At 42.6% G+C, this 18,555-nt stretch overlaps 3 protein-coding genes across 5 annotated transcripts; 2 read left to right on the forward strand and 1 right to left on the reverse strand.

Moving 5' to 3' along the window:
- The first annotated feature begins 8 nt into the window (after nucleotides 1-8).
- On the forward strand, nucleotides 9-3,983 carry scpep1 (serine carboxypeptidase 1). Its single transcript, XM_028987517.1, has 13 exons — nucleotides 9-164; nucleotides 694-821; nucleotides 907-996; nucleotides 1,090-1,245; nucleotides 1,342-1,416; nucleotides 1,517-1,589; nucleotides 1,768-1,805; nucleotides 2,022-2,150; nucleotides 2,237-2,321; nucleotides 2,423-2,536; nucleotides 2,630-2,767; nucleotides 3,380-3,543; nucleotides 3,712-3,983. The coding sequence occupies exons 1-13, from the start codon at nucleotides 95-97 to the stop codon at nucleotides 3,772-3,774; spliced, it is 1,323 nt and encodes a 440-aa protein (XP_028843350.1). The 5' UTR covers nucleotides 9-94; the 3' UTR covers nucleotides 3,775-3,983.
- engase (endo-beta-N-acetylglucosaminidase) lies at nucleotides 3,090-9,048 on the reverse strand. Of its 2 annotated transcripts, none has more exons than XM_028987514.1 (14): nucleotides 8,861-9,048; nucleotides 8,583-8,665; nucleotides 8,261-8,462; nucleotides 8,021-8,169; nucleotides 7,762-7,916; nucleotides 7,498-7,646; nucleotides 7,200-7,371; nucleotides 6,888-6,991; nucleotides 6,592-6,703; nucleotides 6,300-6,484; nucleotides 5,286-5,428; nucleotides 4,949-5,048; nucleotides 4,561-4,672; nucleotides 3,090-4,490 (listed from the first exon to the last, which is right to left on the reverse strand). In XM_028987514.1, exons 1-14 carry the CDS (start codon nucleotides 8,965-8,967, stop codon nucleotides 4,080-4,082), a joined length of 2,184 nt encoding a protein of 727 aa, XP_028843347.1. In that variant the 5' UTR covers nucleotides 8,968-9,048; the 3' UTR covers nucleotides 3,090-4,079. The 2 variants fall into 2 exon arrangements, with proteins under 2 accessions (XP_028843347.1, XP_028843348.1); XM_028987515.1 differs by having other exon boundaries at nucleotides 4,250-4,465.
- A 1,969-nt stretch (nucleotides 9,049-11,017) lies between these two features.
- slc16a3a (solute carrier family 16 member 3a) lies at nucleotides 11,018-18,210 on the forward strand. 2 transcript variants are annotated; one of them, XM_028985350.1, is made up of 5 exons: nucleotides 11,018-11,151; nucleotides 13,658-13,908; nucleotides 14,015-14,158; nucleotides 14,247-15,026; nucleotides 15,673-18,210. In XM_028985350.1, the coding sequence occupies exons 2-5, from the start codon at nucleotides 13,686-13,688 to the stop codon at nucleotides 15,999-16,001; spliced, it is 1,476 nt and encodes a 491-aa protein (XP_028841183.1). In that variant the 5' UTR covers nucleotides 11,018-11,151; nucleotides 13,658-13,685; the 3' UTR covers nucleotides 16,002-18,210. The 2 variants fall into 2 exon arrangements, with proteins under 2 accessions (XP_028841183.1, XP_028841184.1); XM_028985351.1 differs by having other exon boundaries at nucleotides 11,102-11,151; nucleotides 13,661-13,908.
- The last annotated feature ends 345 nt before the right edge of the window (nucleotides 18,211-18,555 follow it).

Below are 18,555 nucleotides of genomic sequence, written 5' to 3' on the forward strand. Positions count from 1 at the left end.
GGCTGCGGTCAGCTGACTTGACGGTCATATGACCGGGAACTACGCGCTACCGCCAGTCTGTCGTGCCCTGGGGTAGGACTGGTTTTACCGGACAATGGAGGGTCCAGGCATCGGCTCCGTCTCCGTGGCCGCCCTGCTGCTGGTTCTCGTAGCCGGGAGTGACGGTAGGCTGCGGCTGCACCCGGTGTTTATTCACCGTCGATTCTTTTCGCTAAAACGGAGCTTTGCGACCCAGATTTATTGTACATATTTACACAACTGTGATTTGTTGAAAGCATTTAGTGAACTTTAAATAAAAAAGCCAAGTTTATAGTTACTAACAGCGCAGTAGTTATGTAAAATATAACCGTAATTTGAAGTGAAATCGAAAGAAAGTTTGACACAGTTGTGTTGATGTGGTGGCCATTATAATGGGACTTATAAATGGGTTTGAGAACTAAATTAAGTTTTTTTTTAAGTCAATATCGGAAAATGTTCCTGTTTCCTATGGAGCTAATATTATGACAAAACTATTTAGTTTCCTGACAAATTCGCGGGTTCAAACAGCACTTATTACCGTCGTGTCCCTGAGTAGGACAATGACCAGTGTCTCCGGGGGGACTGCTCCCTGTAATTCCTGTTTGAAAGTCGCCGTGGATAAGCGCGTCTGATAACTGCAGTAAATGTAAGCGTTGCCACTTGCTTTGGGGACAGGCATGGCGGGGCCCGCTAAAGAGTCTTGGGGCTACGTGGACGTCCGCCAGGGGGCGCACATGTTCTGGTGGCTTTACTACAGCGAGGCCGCAAATTCCTCAGAGGTGCCCCTTGTGATGTGGCTGCAGGTAAGGAAGCAAACGTGTGAGTAACCTGGAGAAATAGCGGTCTGCATCCTATATGGATGCTGTAACATGCTTTTTTTTTCTCCAGGGAGGTCCTGGAGGATCCAGTTGCGGTTTCGGGAATTTTGAAGAAATAGGACCGCTGGACCGAAATCTGAAGCCCAGAGAGACCACCTGGGTATATATGCATAGAAAATACTGCCTCAAAATAAGTGCATCGGGATCTTTGAATTAACACCAACGGTGTTAATTAATTGTTTTCCATCATCAGGTCAAGGCTGCCAGTGTTTTGTTTGTGGATAATCCAGTGGGTACCGGTTTCAGCTACACTGACACCGAGGACTCGCTCACCAAGGATGTGGCCATGGTAGCGGCAGACATGATGGTCCTGCTCAAACATTTCTTCTCCAATAAAACAGAATTTCAGGCAAGTTCTGTGGTTCTTCTGAGGACTTTTGGTTGCTTACTGTAATTGTTGGCATGCATTCCTTTAAATGTCATCATCAAAACATTCTCTTCGTAGACCGTTCCTTTCTACATATTTTCTGAATCGTATGGAGGCAAAATGGCAGCAGCGATTTCACTGGAGCTCATTAAGGTGTGTGTTGTCCATGAGCAAGTTTTTCATGGAGGGATCAATGTTAACTGACTCATATTCATGTAAGTACTGTTGTGAGTTCTGGTTTGATGATTCTCAGGCTATTGGAGCAAGACAAATCAAGTGCAAGTTTGCTGGAGTGGCTCTGGGAGATTCATGGATTTCACCTCTAGGTCAGAACAGCAATTACCATAATTTACCTTTGCTGTTATATGGGACATTATTGATTTGTATATCTTTATAATATTAATAAACAATGTTTGCAGGCACGTAGATATATATTTGCTTGGCTGCTGAATTTTAGCTGATCTCCCCCTCCCCCTTTCCTCCTGTTTCTTTTCTCCACTGTAGATTCTGTCCTGACCTGGGGACCTTATCTTTACAGCACTGTAAGTATGCAATCACCAGCTACATTCAGCATTAAAAAAAAAAAAAAAAAAAAAAGCACAATCATCAGGAGGATCATTGACCACTTCAAACATGTTCCTCAACATGTGTTAATGATCTTAGGTGTAGAACAATGGTGGAATGTTTTTTTTTTTTTTTTTTCTGGCTAATCTGGAGTCAGTACCAGTCACATGCTGAATCAGCACCATGTTCCACAGTCCCTGCTTGATGACAGTGGTCTGGCAGAAGTGACTGCAGCAGCAGAGCAAGTGAGGACAGCCGTGGCGACTGGCCAGTATGTAAAGGCCACGGAGCTCTGGTCCTACTTAGAGGGTGTGATAGAGCAGGTAGGTCTTACACTAGATTGTACTCTACACAGACATGCTCATCTCATTTTAAACACTTTGTTTAAACATTCTGGTGGAATTTCTAGAACACTGACGGCGTCAATTTTTATAACATCCTTGATCAAAATGGTGATGATACAGTGAAATCCACAAAAGGACAAGGATTCCTGTGTAGGTTACTTTTTTATTGTGTTAAATATCATTAGAAAATCTTTGGTACATGTTTTCATACATGTCAAGACTGTGGTGTGTGACATTCCTGCCCTGAACAGCACTGCTCATGCAGCGCCACATTCAGCCCCTGCACGGGGAATCACTCGACCAGCTGATGAACGGCGAGATTAGGGAAAAACTCAAAATCATCCCAGAGAACGTCACTTGGGGTGGTAGGTTGATGCTATTTTTGTGACTGTCATCTCACACTTTCTGGAACTCTGAAGAGGGGAGAAAAAAATCTCTCCATGTTATTTTCATCACAGGCCAAGCTCAGGCAGTTTTCTCCAGCATGGCAGGAGACTTCATGAAGCCCGTGGTAGATATTGTGGACAAGCTCTTGGATGCTGGAGTCAACGTGACCGTGTACAATGGGCAGCTGGATCTTATAGTCGACACAATAGGTGAATTGGTAAATTCATGAGGGGATAGTGGGGAAAATGTATTAAAAATGAGTGTAGTTTCTCAGATCTGCCCAACCCAATTTGTTACTATTAGAAAACTTCAAATTATCTGGCTTGTTATGGAGAACACACCATTCTGTGAGACATACTTGTCACAAGTTTGTGTGTGGGTGTGATTACTCACAATTGCCATCTTCGGTTTTGCTGTGAGTACAGTGGGCAGTGTCATCTCAACCCAGTCAGGTTGAGCAGGCCTGCAACATTGGCTGTGCTTTTAACATGGAAACTAATATTTCATTAATAAAACAAATGGATGACTTGGGATAGATTAAAATTTTAATGAAATCCGCCGAGTGAAGTTCATTCAGTCAGGCTGCAGTTATTGTGTTCAACCATTAATAATGTGTTAAGTCAAATATCATGATTTAATAATCACTGAAACATCTCTGCTCAATTACGATTGTGCACATGGCATTACAATGCATGTCCTGAAAGCAGGTGATCACCAGTGTCCATGTAAATGGATGAGTCAGGATGAATCACTTTCGGTCAGAGTTGACGATGATGTAGTCATTCCCACTGCTAATTAACAGAGTGCACTTGTGGATTCAGGTCAGCAGAACTGGGTGAGAAATCTAACTTGGCCAGGCATCAGGGACTTCACCAAGATGAAGTGGACGGCGCTGGACGACCCTGAGTCCCAAGGTCAAACTGTGGCCTTCTACAAAACCTACAAGAACTTTGCATTCTATTGGATCCTCAAGGCTGGACACATGGTAAGCTAACTGTTATACCATAAATTATATCTTTATTACCTTTTAGAGGAGATTCTGAGCAAAAGACCAAAAAATACCCCACATTATCATCACTCCTAAATAAACGGTCTGGTTTTTATAAGACCCATCAGTATTGACAGCATGGTTACGTGTGGTGGTTTGTGGCAGATCCCCTCCGATCAGGGGCAGACGGCACTGCGAATGCTGCGAATGGTGACTCAGCAGGAGTGACAGGCTCCCAACAAAGTGCCAGCTGGATTGGCCATGCTGCAGGTTTTTTTTTTTTTTTTTTGTCATTTTTCTGTTTGGTGGGACAATCAGCACAATCATACCAAAACAAATCTGAACTGACTGCTGCATATGTTTTTTAATCACTTAGAACCTGTATTCTGATTGTGTATTTCTTTATCAATTTGTGTACCAAAGCAATAAACCTTTTTTTTGTAAAAACTGTGTTTCTTTGAAATGTTATGTGGCTGTTATGAATATGATCAGCACTAATGCTATTATTATGATGTTAAAAATCATAATATGCATCACTCTGCTCCCACTGAATGATCTCCCTCTATGTAGCTAATCACATGTCTGCCCCAGTTGGCTTCTGGGACTCTAAACCCCTCCCGGGTCACCGGCTCCACCGCCAGCTCAATTAGAGCCGGGGCATCCGGTACTACTAGATCCACCACACGGAACAAGTTAGAGTAAGACCTGCCCACCAGGGCCAGCTGGCCAGGGGGTACCCTGGGGTCCGGGCCACGGAGCCGACGCCAGTGAATGCAGAAGTGCCGGATGAGTTGGGCAGGGTAACACCACTTGATGGTGGCATTCAGATGGAGCTTCATGATGTTCCCAGAATCGCTGCCCACTGCCTTCTGCCAGACAATGTCGTCAACATGAACGCTTTGAACCGACACAGGGGACACTAATAGGCTTTCAGCGTCCAGCACCTAGTAAATATTTATTCAGTCAAAAAATGTTAAATATTGTAGCATTCACATTAGAGAAGATCACACTCACCATTATTTCTCCAATACGGCACTTGAAAGGTGTGGCCTGTTCCCCTCCATCTCGAGTCACATTGACACAGATGTCCCGCAGTGCACACCCACTGAGCTCCAGCTGGAAACACCTAACAGAGGTCACAGAGGGGGTCGTTACTCACCATACTGAAATGACCTGTTCAGCAGAGTTCAGTAAATCATGATTTTCAGTGCAAGCTGGTAGTAGCCTAGTGGATAACACACTTGCCTATGAAACAGACCCAGGTACAGTAAGACATTTAACCCTGAGTAACTACCCCAGTAGTTACAGGGTACTGTCCCTGTAACTACTGGTTGCAAGTTGCTCTCGATAAGTGTGTCTGATAAATGCAGTAAATGTTAAAAATGTAAACGTAAGGAGCCACCGTTTAATCCAACTGTCCTGCACCCACTCTCCACAGCTGCTGGTGAACTGTTTCACAAGCTGGTGTTCCTCACCCAGGGCGTCTGGCACCACACTGCTGGCTGATCACACACAGAGTGATTCATATTATATTCATTAACTGCTTTATGCCAAAAAATACATTCCATCCACAATATTTCATTTAAACAACATACATAGAAGAAAACTGTATTTAGAATTTAGAAGCTTCATTATCTGAAATATGAATCAGCAGTGGCCTGATATGGATAACAGACCACTCGGAGTGAGATAACTGTGACAAAGCTGGCATTTGTGCATGTGTGTGTTTGACAACTCACAATTCACATCTTCAGTGTTGCTGTGAGTACAGAGAGCAGCGTCGGCCAACTTCAACTCCAGAGACAGAGACACGCCATCAGACACTTTGTAAATGAAGGAGACAAATGTCCTTGTGGCCAAGGGCACGTGTAGAGAAAATATCCTGAGCAAAGGAGTCAGAATGAAATGATGTGAAGAGGCTGTCTTCCTCACGTGCATTCAAAAAGATATTTAAGACATGCAAACTCATTCACTATTTATTTGCTAAATTGACAAATAAAAACAGGCACAAATGTGCTCAGATCCAGGGTAAAGAACAACTTATTCAGAGAGCACTGGATCACTTGGCTTGGTTCTTTGAGAAGGACAGAGTATGACAGTAATCATAACAGTAAATAGTACAGTACAGTAAACAACATCATAGTTTACAGCAGGTCTACCTGATGCAAGGGTTAAGGGTTATTGTGATCTGACTATTCTTAGCATTTTGTTTTTCATGGCATGTAAATATAAAATGTACATTTTAATCAGTTACAAAATTTGGTCTACGCATTACAAATCATTACAATTATTGGTGGAAATTAAAACTCAATGGTGTTTGACCTTTTGCAGATCGTAAGCAGTATAACACACTTTCCGTGGGGGCGTCCAAATTGAAGTAGTTTGGATACCAGAAATTTTAACCAACAAGCCAAACTAGCATTGAGGATCCAATAGAATGCAAAGTTCTTGTTAGGTTTAGTAGAAGGCCACAGGGACTTGACCTCGGGACTCAGGGTCGTCCAGTCCACTGAGTCCCTGATACCTGGCCAAGTTCGATTTCTCACTCAGTTCTGCTGACCTGAAACTAGCAACAGTAACCAGCCTAGCCTCTATGGGATATGTAAGAGTGTCACCCTGGTACTGCCACTGAGGTGTAATTACTATGTAATTAGTCAGCTGTTGGTCACTCGGGCTGAGATAAAGTTGATGGAACAATTTTTGCACACCCTACAGTTGTGTCACTCATAAAGGAAACACTGACGGAAATATACCGTGCACAGACTTTAGACAGTGTGGATGGGATCACACCCTCAATTAACAAAGAGCTGCCACCGCTCCAGGCATCTTCAGGGCAGCCTTGTGTTCTTATCCAGCCTTGATTTTCCAAAGTCTCTGTATAATAGTGAGGCTGCAGCTCCTGGGCATTCAGATTGAACCAGTTCCTCTCCATTATCACCTGAGAGAACATTAAGACAATTCAAATAACAAAACAAACACAGACAATGACAAGACCAATGTGTAGGGTACATTATGGAACTGAAGCTATAGCCCACGTTGTTCTACCTGCCCTTTCTGGAACAGGTTTTTTCCAAAGCCCAGACAGAATGAGGAGACAACTGGAAGAAGAAAGAAGGGACGGTGGATGAAGAGGTGTTCAGAGAGCAGACCCCAGAACCTGAAGAAAAGAAAAAAAAATGAACAGAATAAAAATGATTAACACTTAAATAATAACCTGGGGCAGTTCATGCATGTTGGGTAATGGACTACAGCAAAAATGGTCTGACTCTGCGGGGCTTACACAGCACTTAAGCCTCAGATCAAATAAAAAAACAGAGGCTTTAAGTTCTCAGGAGACTTACTTGTCCTGGTTCATACGAAATGCTGTCTTGTCATGACACTCATACACCCAGCCAGGGGCAAATAGGGCAGTTGAAAAGCCATGTTTGCGGATGAGGCTCAGAGCCTTGATGGAAAAAAGCAAGAAAAAGGTGACTGATCAAACCTCCAATAAATAAGTTTATAATAGCAAACAATGCACCATACAGCTCATCGATAAGGTGTCCAAAATATGAGCCTTTTACATGCTGAATCAGATAACTAGCTGAAGACAAGAAGAGCTGAACTGTCAAAAAGGGACAAACCAGGACTCGGCTGAATCCTTCGTAACTCACCTTATTGGTTTCAAACTTCCCTGCCACCACTTCACCACGAGCAAATACGTCGACCCCAACAAAGACGTCTGCCAGCCGTCCCTGGGCTGCAGAGTAGACCTTCATGAACTCCAAGCTCGACTCAGTCCAGTTGTAGTTTGTGAACAGGCCATCACAGGCCTCAAAAAACACCCTTTAAATTACAGTGTATAAAATGTTCAAATGGTGGACATCTTAGAATTAGGAAAACTATTTCTTTGACACATTGTAACATTTATGTAATAAAAGTTTATACCCCTGTGAATGACCAATCGCTTACCTGTTGTGATCATTGAGCTCATTCTGCCATTTAAGCTTTCCATCCTGTAACACACTGTCGTACCAGATGACCACGCTGCCTGTAACACGTTTGTGCATACAGTCTGTTAAATAGTGCAAGAATGGTGGCATGTTCTTCACAGCGGTCTCCTGTAAAACCACACTGTAGATGATACCACTTCCAATGTGATATTAAACATATATAAATCATATTAAAGAGATTATAATAATGATCAAGACAAGAACTCTGAAAGATTTCACTCACACTCAAAACATTTTCTATATTTATCAGCCACCCGTCAAAACCGTAACAGTCCGACATCTCCACCAGTTTATCAGCCACTGCACAGTAGGATTCCTTATCTGCCAGGAATTTCTCACACATCTTTGCCCCATCTGTCCACTCTGTGATAAAGGTGCCTGAAGTGAAGGGGGGAAATGTAGTCATGTTTCTTTATCCATTCCAAAGATGATTCTGGTAAATTAAGGTGTTAGATGAATGAAAAGGCAGACCAGACACTGACCGAGAGAGAGAACTCCATGTTTGTGAGCGGTATTTGTCCAGCACACTGGAGGAATGGTCACCATGTTGTGGCTGAAGTAATTGAAGATGTCAATGTAATCCCAGTGGTAAAAGGCATAGGGAGTTTCCACTTCTGCACCCTGAATGAACCTGGGATACAGCAGTTAAATCATAGTGCTTTTTCGGCAAATCAATTGAACCATTCTATAACCAAAAACATTCCCTTTTCAAGTGCACCCACCTGTCGTCCAGGTAGCCACCCATCATATCGTGACACACCAGTGTCCGTTTCTGGCTGGCAGCATAGGAAGGCTGTCTGTTGGCCAGTGGGACAGTGGCCACATTGAAGGGACTCGCCTCACTACGCTTCCATGACAGCAGTTCATCCAGACTCTGCAAATTGGAGCTGATAGGCTCCGTTGTGTCAGGATCATAATGTTTTGCTGGAACAAAATATGACATCCCAATTAGACACAGCAGAAAAGGACAGTATGATACAAACATTGATTTCACAGAATGATTTCTAAATATTAAAACGTGTGGAAGTTTTGGTGATCGCCCACCTGGTAAAGTCGATGGTCCAAATTGAACGGTTTCATGCTGCTCACTTGTTAAATCAGTCGGATCATCCACGTTCGACTGAAAGCTAGAAAACTAGGTCTAAATTAACAAGAATTTAACTTCTCTCTTCAGAACCTGAGACAAATCTTTGGAGCTTCATTGCTCATTGTGCAAGCATGTTTTCATACAGGTCGTGACAGATTTAGATACTTTTCTTGTTATACTTCCAGCAGCCAACGCTCATTCATCCTGAAAGCGGAAGCATAGATAATACATTTACCCTGAGTCGCATTCGTGCTTCTTGCCGCCCATATTTTCAAAATCGTCCCGTCTGGTTCTCTTGCGGAAGGATGTGTCAGACGCATGCTTTGTAAATTCACCTTCCATTTAAACGACATACACCCGCACAGATAAACAAGGCATAAAAAGCATCGGCAGAAGAAAAAAAAAAGTCATGTACAATTGAGCGCTTCCGCCTTACATCTCATTGGTTCGATAGGAGATCACGTGTGTTTCTGTTTGCCCAATGGCCGACTGGTTTCCCCCCTGCTGCGATGCGCTTTATCACCGAAAGAGGGCAACAAAGCAACAGTTTCACAATAAAGGTTTGTTTCATGCCGTCTGAGGTGAATAAACACTTCATGAAACACAATTCCCCAAAAATTCAAGCAAAAGTAGGTAACTATCTAAACAGGTTCAAGAATTCTAGACCCAAAATTTAATTGTAATAACTTGTTTATATATTTCGTCTCATTTTTAACTTGGCTACTCTTTTGCTGCCATAAAAAAACTCATTTGTCATTATTCAAAATATTTAATTGGATTTATATGTTGTTCTTTGTGGTGCTGTAAAACATAGCCCCACAGTGGCCGCCTAGAAATTCTTTAGTCTGAACAAACTTGACTGACTTGTTTTTCCTCATCTAAATAGTTAATCTCAAGGTTTACAACATTCAACAATCAATTGTCCTGTTCATACATCAGTTCAGAACTGTTGGCTTTGCCAATAGGGATAGGTTGAAACACATCATTTCTCAGCCACCAAGCATGCAAACATTTTTCCATTCTCTGTAAACTATCTTAATAAATAATATATATATATGCACACACACACACACACACACTCACACACATTTATACAGTACAGGCCAAAAGTTTGGACACACCTTCACATTCACTGTGTTTTCTTTATTTTCATGACCATTTACATTGGTAGATTCTCACCGAAGGCATCAAAACTATGAATGAGCACATGTGGACTTACGTACTTAACAAAAACAGCCACAGTCACTGGACCTGAACACAATCAAGATAGTTTAGGGTGAGCTAGACTACAGAGTGAAGGCAAAAGGGCCAACAAGTGCTAAACACCTCTGGGAACTCCTTCAAGACTGTTGGAAAAGCATTTCAGGTGACGACCTCTTGAAGCTCATCGAGAGAATGCCAAGAGTGTGCAAAGCGGTAATCAGAGTAAAGGGCGACTATTTTGAAGAAACTAGAATATAAAACATGTTTTCAGTTATTTCACCTTTTTTGTTAAGTACATAACTCCACATGTGTTCATTCATAGTTTTGATGCCTTCAGTGAGAATCTACCAACGTAAATGGTCATGAAAATAAAGAAAACACATTGAATGAGAAGGTGTGTCTGAACTTTTGGCCTGTACTGTATTATATATGTGTATATATATTCACATATAATACATACATGTATGTACATATACATGTATGTATGTGTGTGTGTGTGTGTGTGTGTGTGTGTGTGTGTGTGTGTGTGTGTGTTATATAATACATATACATTTATGCCGTGGCCCTTTGTTCAGCTCTCATTAGAGACTGGATGAGGGCAGATCTTAGCTGGTATCAACTGGAAATGGTGTCACTCTGTTGTATGACGTGAGAAGGAAACACAGGAAGTGATTACACAACGTTGCAGGTACATTTCTATTGTTCTGTCAACTGACATTTCATACTGTTGCATCATGCTGATATGGCTATTCACAGTGAGAAGACTCAATTTTTTGCTCCTAAAAAGTTTCACATTACGATTGAGGAAGGGGGGGAAGTGTGTTACAAAAAAAACCTGGTGTAGTGGTGGTGATCAATTAAATTATGACGTTAGGAAGGATTTGTGGGAAGAATCCCCTTCCGGAACACTGCATGTCCCAGCAGGAGTCAACCCATTTCACAGCACGACTCTCATCTGCACTAGAGCCCACTTAACATACCAGTGATATCTTTATACTGGACAGAAACACTTGCAGTCCAGTTTTTTTTTTACGTATCACGAAATACACGAAAAACAGCTAGATCCAGCTTCTGTGACTCATCCTGGATCCATCTTCTGTGGATCGCAGCGTGTGAAGACGTACGTGCGGCTGTGAGCATCCCATTCGTGCCCAATAAACCGCTTCCTTACTGATACTGCGGCAGGAAACCGGCGCGCTTTAGGACCTCCGGGTTCGAATCTGACGTGCGCGCTGTCATACGTGCTAAAATAAACGTGATTCAATGGTGCAAATGAGAAGTTGAGGAAAGAAGCGCATTTAGCGGACCACCGCATCACTTCAGGTAGGTGCACATCACAACCACCAAGGTCCTAAAAGGTCCCTGTTACAGATAACAGGGCGACGGATGCTGGCCTATTGAATCGATTATGTATTTCATAATTGCAAGTTAAAGGCTATTTTTTTAGAATGCAGGACGTGTGTTTTTTTCTCGTTTCCTTCACGGAAACCTCCTTAGGTCAATAACGAATTTGACCTGAGCATTATAGATTATTACTCCCATAATTCACGTCATTATACTCGTCTTATTATTAGTGTTATTATAATGAACACTGTCAGTGTTGCTTTCATCCAGATTGTGACCATCTTGTCGGCATCGGTAGACATTAGATCCTTTTAGGTTTTGTGAAATGCCACTGGCACCTCCAGAGCAAGCCAGGGGGGGCAAACATCCACGTCGGTCCGTTATACATCTGTTGCTTAAATGCTGGGATACGCACGTTTTTGTTTTGTTCCACATACGTTACATACGAACGCACCACGACGATTAGCAAAGCCTCAGCATCCGCTGCGTGTTCCTGTCGCTACAAGAAGCTCGTGACCGGCGTGTAATTTACGCATCTCGTCAAACCACATTTGGGCATTTCGTGTCAAAATGTGACGTCTAAGACGAACGGTCGTTGGCGTGTTCGGACGTTCCCGCCTTCAGCGCGTCTTCCTCCATGTCGCACCTGTGGCCACCAGGACCGTGTGCGCGACACCGCGGACGCGGTTGATAAAGCGGCGGTCACGCGCGGAGGATCCGGATGTGTAGATGTCGGTGACGCGCCGCGTTGCTGGGCGACGCTGGACGGCGGTAGGGGTTCAATGATGGATCAATCAGGCACTGACGTCATCTCCGAGCTCAAAGGTGTGGGTCGGTGGTGCTAATTTCTATTAATAGAATTTATTAAAGTCATTCATTTATGTATTTTCCCAAATAGTAGTTCACGAATACGGGTACAGTGAACGTGAAAGTGAATGTCAGTGATTGTCACAGCACATGGTGACACATCGAAATGTGTCCTCTGCTTTTAACCTTGTTGAGCAGTGGGCAGCCATGACAGGTGCCCGGGGAGCAGTGTGTGAGGATGGTGCTTTTCTCAGTGGCACCTTGGGATTCGAACCTTCTGATCTCTCGCATGTCTCTATAACCTCTGTAACAGATTGAGGTTTAACGATAATGTAAGCTATTCGGCAAGTTATTCAAAGTGTTTCGGCACTCGTTGGAAAGAGTTGGAAAGGGCGAGTTTCTGTAGAACAGGAAGTGACTCCAAATAATATTTGTGGCTACAGCAGAGCAGGTTGGGCAAGTCGGCCATGTTCTTTGGACAACCAGAAATACAACAAGTATGCACAAAGATAAGGAATAATGTATCATTTGATAAGAGAAATCACCTTGGCATTCTGGGGTGACTGGGGACGACGTCCCGGCTCTCCTCTGCCAGGGAGACAGGAACTGAGCAGCAGTGCTCAGTGTGTGAAACGGCCGTAGACTCATAGTCAACTTATTTGTTTATCTGTGTTTGGGGCGGAGGGCAAGATATGTATGGGAATACCCTGATCCAATGCAAAATTTCTCTGCCCGGCTGTTTACAAAGTCAACTTATTTTTTTTATGGCACAGAACTTTGGACATGGCCTTCTATCTCTTTACAAAGCTATGTGTTGGACTATCTCACAGAGTCACAATGCTGTGCCACTTAGAGGCCTAGAGTAGTGGCGCTATCTCTGTGACCAAGTGACTCTAAACATAGAATCACAATCCTGATCAGCTTTTATTGTGAAATAACTGATATTATTATTTTTAATACTATGGCATTTTTAGCAATGGTTACCATGAATGAGAGTTTAAAGGCCTTGTAGTCATGTCCACAGAACACAGTTCACAAAGGAATGTTCCCCTTCACATGCATTCAAATTACCCAGCAACCTCTGAATGGTCTGTCAGCCTTTAACAGAGATGAAATCAATAGAACAGACCACACCCACACAGCACGTTAATCACATGTGCGCACATTTATGTCAAATTCATTACTCTTCGTAAGGAAACATTTCGGCACAAGCTAACCCTAGAACACTAATACTAATGTTATATTACACGGCTATAGAACACTACTGTCTGATTGCAAAGTCGTGATGAATCCTCATGGTTTATACAGCATGAGTGAAAAATAATTCATTAACATCTTCAGTCGTGATGCGCAATATTGATTTATCTGACATGGCCTACGCTGCCTGTTGACTGGGACAGTGGGGACAGAGAGTTTTAACCTCGGCAATTTAATCTGCAAAAAATACTCATGATTCAGCATAATGCGTAATATGATACTGTGTGACTTGCTGCTCAGTAGACTAGGCTACCAAAATGCAGGGTCTATAAATCAGGCCAGCAAATTTTCTAAGGCTTTTGTGTGGCTTTAGGACAGTTCCATTCGGAGGGGACCCTTGTGATAAACAGAGCTCTGTTGTTCCAATGAAGAAATATGAGGTCTAGAAGCAAATGAACCTGTTTTCTCTGTTTTTCTCCAGCAGGGTCGAGTGAGCATCAAAGAGCATCATGGGAGGAGTGGCTTTGGATGATGGAGGCTGCAAAGTGAAAGCCCCAGATGGGGGATGGGGCTGGGCAGTGCTCTTTGGCTGCTTCATCATCACTGGCTTTTCCTATGCCTTCCCCAAAGCGGTCAGTGTCTTCTTTAAGGAGCTCATCCACGACTTTGGTGTGGGCTACAGTGACACGGCCTGGATCTCCTCCATCCTGCTGGCCATGCTTTATGGAACAGGTCAGGTTCTGTACCTTTTAAAACTCTGCTTTATATTGTGAGCGAGTATTGATTGTTCCTCCTTGCCATATTTGAGTGATGAACATTAATCGGTGCCTCTATGCAGGTCCTCTGTGTAGCATTCTGGTGAATCGATTCGGCTGCCGACCTGTGATGATTGTAGGTGGCTTCTTTGCCTCACTGGGAATGATCTTGGCATCTTTTTCCACCAGTATCATCCATATCTACCTCTCCACTGGAGTAATAACAGGTACAACTAGATACATACAACCATTTTATCTTTAAAAAAATGAACATGTCTGATGTACTGGATAGTGATTGCTTCCCTCTGATTGTAGGTCTCGGCCTGGCCCTCAACTTCCAGCCCTCTCTGATCATGCTGAACAGGTACTTCAGTGTCAAGAGGCCTCTAGCCAATGGTCTTGCTGCTGCTGGTAGTCCAGTGGCACTCTGTTGTTTGTCCCCTCTGGGCCAGATACTGCAAGACAAGTATGGCTGGCGTGGTGGTTTCCTCATCCTGGGTGGGATGCTTTTGAACTGCTGTGCCTGTGGGGCCCTTATGAGGCCCCTGACACCGCCCAAAAAGGTAGAGGGGTCCATGACAGAGACAGAGGTGGAGCAAAAGCCCAAGCCCAAAGCCAAGTTGCTGGACTTCACAGTTTTTAAAGACAAAGGTTTTCTTATCTACACCATAGCTGCCTCCATCATGGTTTTGGGCCTGTTCGTGCCGCCCGTGTTTGTGGTGAGCTACGCTAAAGACATGAAGTACGAGGACAGCAAGGCAGCTCTGCTGCTTACCATCCTGGGCTTTATAGACATCTTTGCCCGCCCCACGTGTGGTGTGATCGCAGGACTGAAGTGGGTGCGCCCGCGCGTCATCTACCTCTTAAGCTTCGCCGTGATCTTCAATGGCACCACTGACCTGGTGGGCTCCATGTCCAAAGACTACACGTCGCTGGTTATCTTCTGCATTTTCTTCGGCATCTCCTACGGTATGGTGGGTGCATTACAATTCGAGGTGCTCATGGCCATTGTGGGGACAGAGAAATTCTCAAGTGCCATCGGCCTGGTGCTTCTTCTAGAAGCCATTGCTGTGCTCATTGGACCTCCCTCTGCAGGTATGTCTGTGCACTCCTTATGGAGGGCGACCATCCACACATCCAGATCAGGACTATAGGGAAAGGGAGCACTTTCACTCTCAATCACTTCTATATTCAATTCCCCTAGAAATCCTTGCACAAACTATTAATTAAATTTTTAACTCTTTTTACCTTGCACATTTACCTTGTTATACTTTGTCACTTTATACTTTGACTCCACCTATTTGCACTCCTTCACCCTACCCTGTTTTAGGTTAAAGACATAAAAGTGTAATATTTGGTTATGTTTGCAATATTTGCATATTGGTTCATTGTTTGCTTGCAATATTTGCAATTATCTGGTGTGCAGCAGTCACTAAAAGCAATTCTCTGCATATCATACCGTGTATGTGACAAATAATTTTTTTTAACTTGAAAGCTTGAGACAACAACCGCTGGACAGACCACCAGTATTTGAAACCTCCACTTTAATATAGTGGAAAAAAATATATTTCAGATCTTTATTGTCCCCAGAACTTTATTGTAAATAAGGGATTTATGAAGCAAACATTATCCAAGAAATGAGGTTTGAATTTTTAACTAGCTTCATGTGTGTTTGATGCATGAATAGGCTTCTTGTAAATAAGCTATTTTCCATTCACACTCATTTTCTCACTTCATACAGGACGTCTTCTGGATGCCACACACAAATACAAGCATGTCTTCTTGTTGGCTGGGTCTGAGGTAGTCTTGTCAGCACTGGTGCTATCCATCTGCACCTTCCTGTTCATCAAGAAGAAGCCAGACCAGAAGTCAGAGGCTGAGGTGGAAGCTGGAGAAACGGCAGCCGAGATGGATCGGCTGAGCAAGCCAGCGGAGGAGGTCAAGAAGACCAACGGAGACGTGGAGGTGCCCAGACCTGACAGCATCACTGTGGACGCTGCGGAGGTGGAGATCTTCCTGAAAAATGAACAGAATGGCGACGTCATCTCCAATTCAGAAACAAGTCTGTGAGGAACTGAGTACAGGAGAGCACAGACAAGCTTTGTCAAGCACATGTTGTAAAGCAAGGAACCCAAGGTTGGCAGAAGAAAACATGATCACCTTTAATACGGTTACTGTAAGCTGTTGTCTTGTATCCCGACAGTGTCCAATTTTTAAACATGCAGAGACTTACAGAGATATATGTTTGCTGTGGTGAGATTTGGGTTAGTTCTACAAGCACCAGCATACGGTTAGGATCTTCTAATACCCTCCACTTATAGCTGTCTTTGCAGCAGCCAGTGTTCATCTATAGATGGCTACAAATACTGCCTCCCTTTAATCACTGCCATGCAGCTAAAATGAATTTAGACCAAATCACATGATAATTACGGAACTCTCTTCTCCTCACCTAAACGTGTTTGTTTCATAATCTTAACATAAAGAGTATTACTGACCATGGAAAAGCAACAGGAAGTAGCTGAAAATGGAAACCACGTCTAACTGGACACACGTCTAACTGGAGAGAGACTTTGATGCACTGGACAGGGCCAGTAGAAAGGCTGTCTACCAAGCTGCCAGCAGCCTCTTGGTCTGCCCGCTTTTGTCTGAAACGTAGCTTTGCTTATTATTCACTTGTATGTGTACGTGTCACTGAGGTCATCTGATGAGTGTTTTTTTTTTTTTTGAGGGGGGGGGGGTAATGACTGCTTCACATGGAGTCTCTCCACTATTTATGACTTTGTGGTCACTGTTTGTTGTGTAGAGAGCATTTTAAAATCTCAGTATTGTTACATGTATATACACTTATTTGTTCTATGTTAACATATGAATAATTCCCTATATTTGTATTTTATCTGAAACAATTTCAGGTACTAAGTGTTACTATGCTGCTAAGAACTGAAGAACATGTTACTTTTACAGATATGGGTGTGTTTCTGCAGGTCAGCTGTTTGGTTTTAATACAGCCCTGGAAAAACTAATTGACCGGTCCATACGTAAACAAATTCTATTCGTATTTCTACAGCAGTCCAACACCAGCACATCTCATTCAACATTATAGTCATGATTATCAGCTGAACCAAATTTCACAAAACAACGGTTTAGGAAGCACTGTGGACCATCCTATACAGTTTTCGTCATGATTATCTTATTATTTTATTCCAAAGTTGGTCATTAAACATAATTTGCTGTTTGGAAAGGGATGTATATTTAAATAGATACAGGTGCCTTTGGAGAAAGGACGCTTTACCAACCAGTCACGCCCTTCATCAGAAATGGAGCGCTTGTGTCACTGTTTAATTACACAAGGGCCTGTCAAACCTTTCATAATCACCATTTCAAGGACATCAAGTTTGACAGTGTTGCCTGCGAGCGCTGGTTCCTGATTTAAGACCATGGTGTCAGGAAGAGGAACTATAGTGCCTTTCAGGAAATCAAAGTCCATGTAAAAATATAGCTAAAAAACATTATTACTCATTGGTCATGGTGTTACGTTTAACTTAACAAGGTTGTGTGTTTGTACATCACATAAGAAGCTTATGCCATGATGTGCTAACCATGTAAGCACAGACTACATGCAATTGTGAGACTGTAGTATTTGTAACGCCTTTTAGAAATTCAATTTTTGTGTTTCCATGTTGTAAAGATATGAAATTAGGTTGGACTAGCTTTACACTCATCCATAAACAAAGCAGCAAGGCTGGTGTTGAAATGAAATGAGACATTTAGAAGTTTAAATAAATATACATAGTTCTCGAACACTGCACTGAAACAGTCTTAGTCATTCAATTATAAATTAAAATAATTACTGAGGAAAATACTCCTATCGTACAAGGCAGATGAAGTTCTCTTCCATGGAATGGTGGCAATTTTAAAAATGAAAATAAAATATTGATTCACACCCAGCAAAGTCACCATCAGAGCAACAAACGCCAGTCAAAGGAAAAAAATCTGAACAAAAAAAGAAATGTATATATACAAGTACTTATTTTAATTTATTTACATGATTTAAAATACACAAATACAGTGGCAATACAAATGAGAAATCTTACGGGGCAAGAAGAGCCCCATTATTCCATTGGATAGAGCACAGTGTGATGAAAGTTGGATGCAGACTGTCTCAGCAGCCAGAGACCAGAGTCAAAGAGATGGAAAAATAAGTAGGGGAAGGGTGGTGAAGAAGTGTATGTAGCAACAACAAAACATGTTGATTGATCCCAAAATAAAAGTGTACTCAATGGTTTGTGTCACTATACCAGAACAGTAGGGCAATTTTTTACTTTTTTTTTTGTTTGTTTGTAGACCACCAAATGAGAAACAACTTAAAAAATAAAAAAAAAAATCACATGCCTCCTCTAAAGCACTAACCTTTCTTCAGAACCCTTCCAACTACAAACTGACTGAGGACATGGAGAAAGAAAAAATGTAATTTTTTTTCTGCCATCACTAGAAACATCCTATATACATAACAGAATTGAAAGATTTATACCACTAACCCCCTTTACCCACAGACTACAGAAAAGCTCTAAATGTCCTAACAACTTGAATGATATGAACTGGCATAAAGCCATTTATCCGCCTCAAG

The sequence above is a fragment of the Denticeps clupeoides genome, chromosome 7, assembly GCF_900700375.1.
Source record: "Denticeps clupeoides chromosome 7, fDenClu1.1, whole genome shotgun sequence".
NCBI lineage: Eukaryota > Metazoa > Chordata > Actinopteri > Clupeiformes > Denticipitidae > Denticeps > Denticeps clupeoides.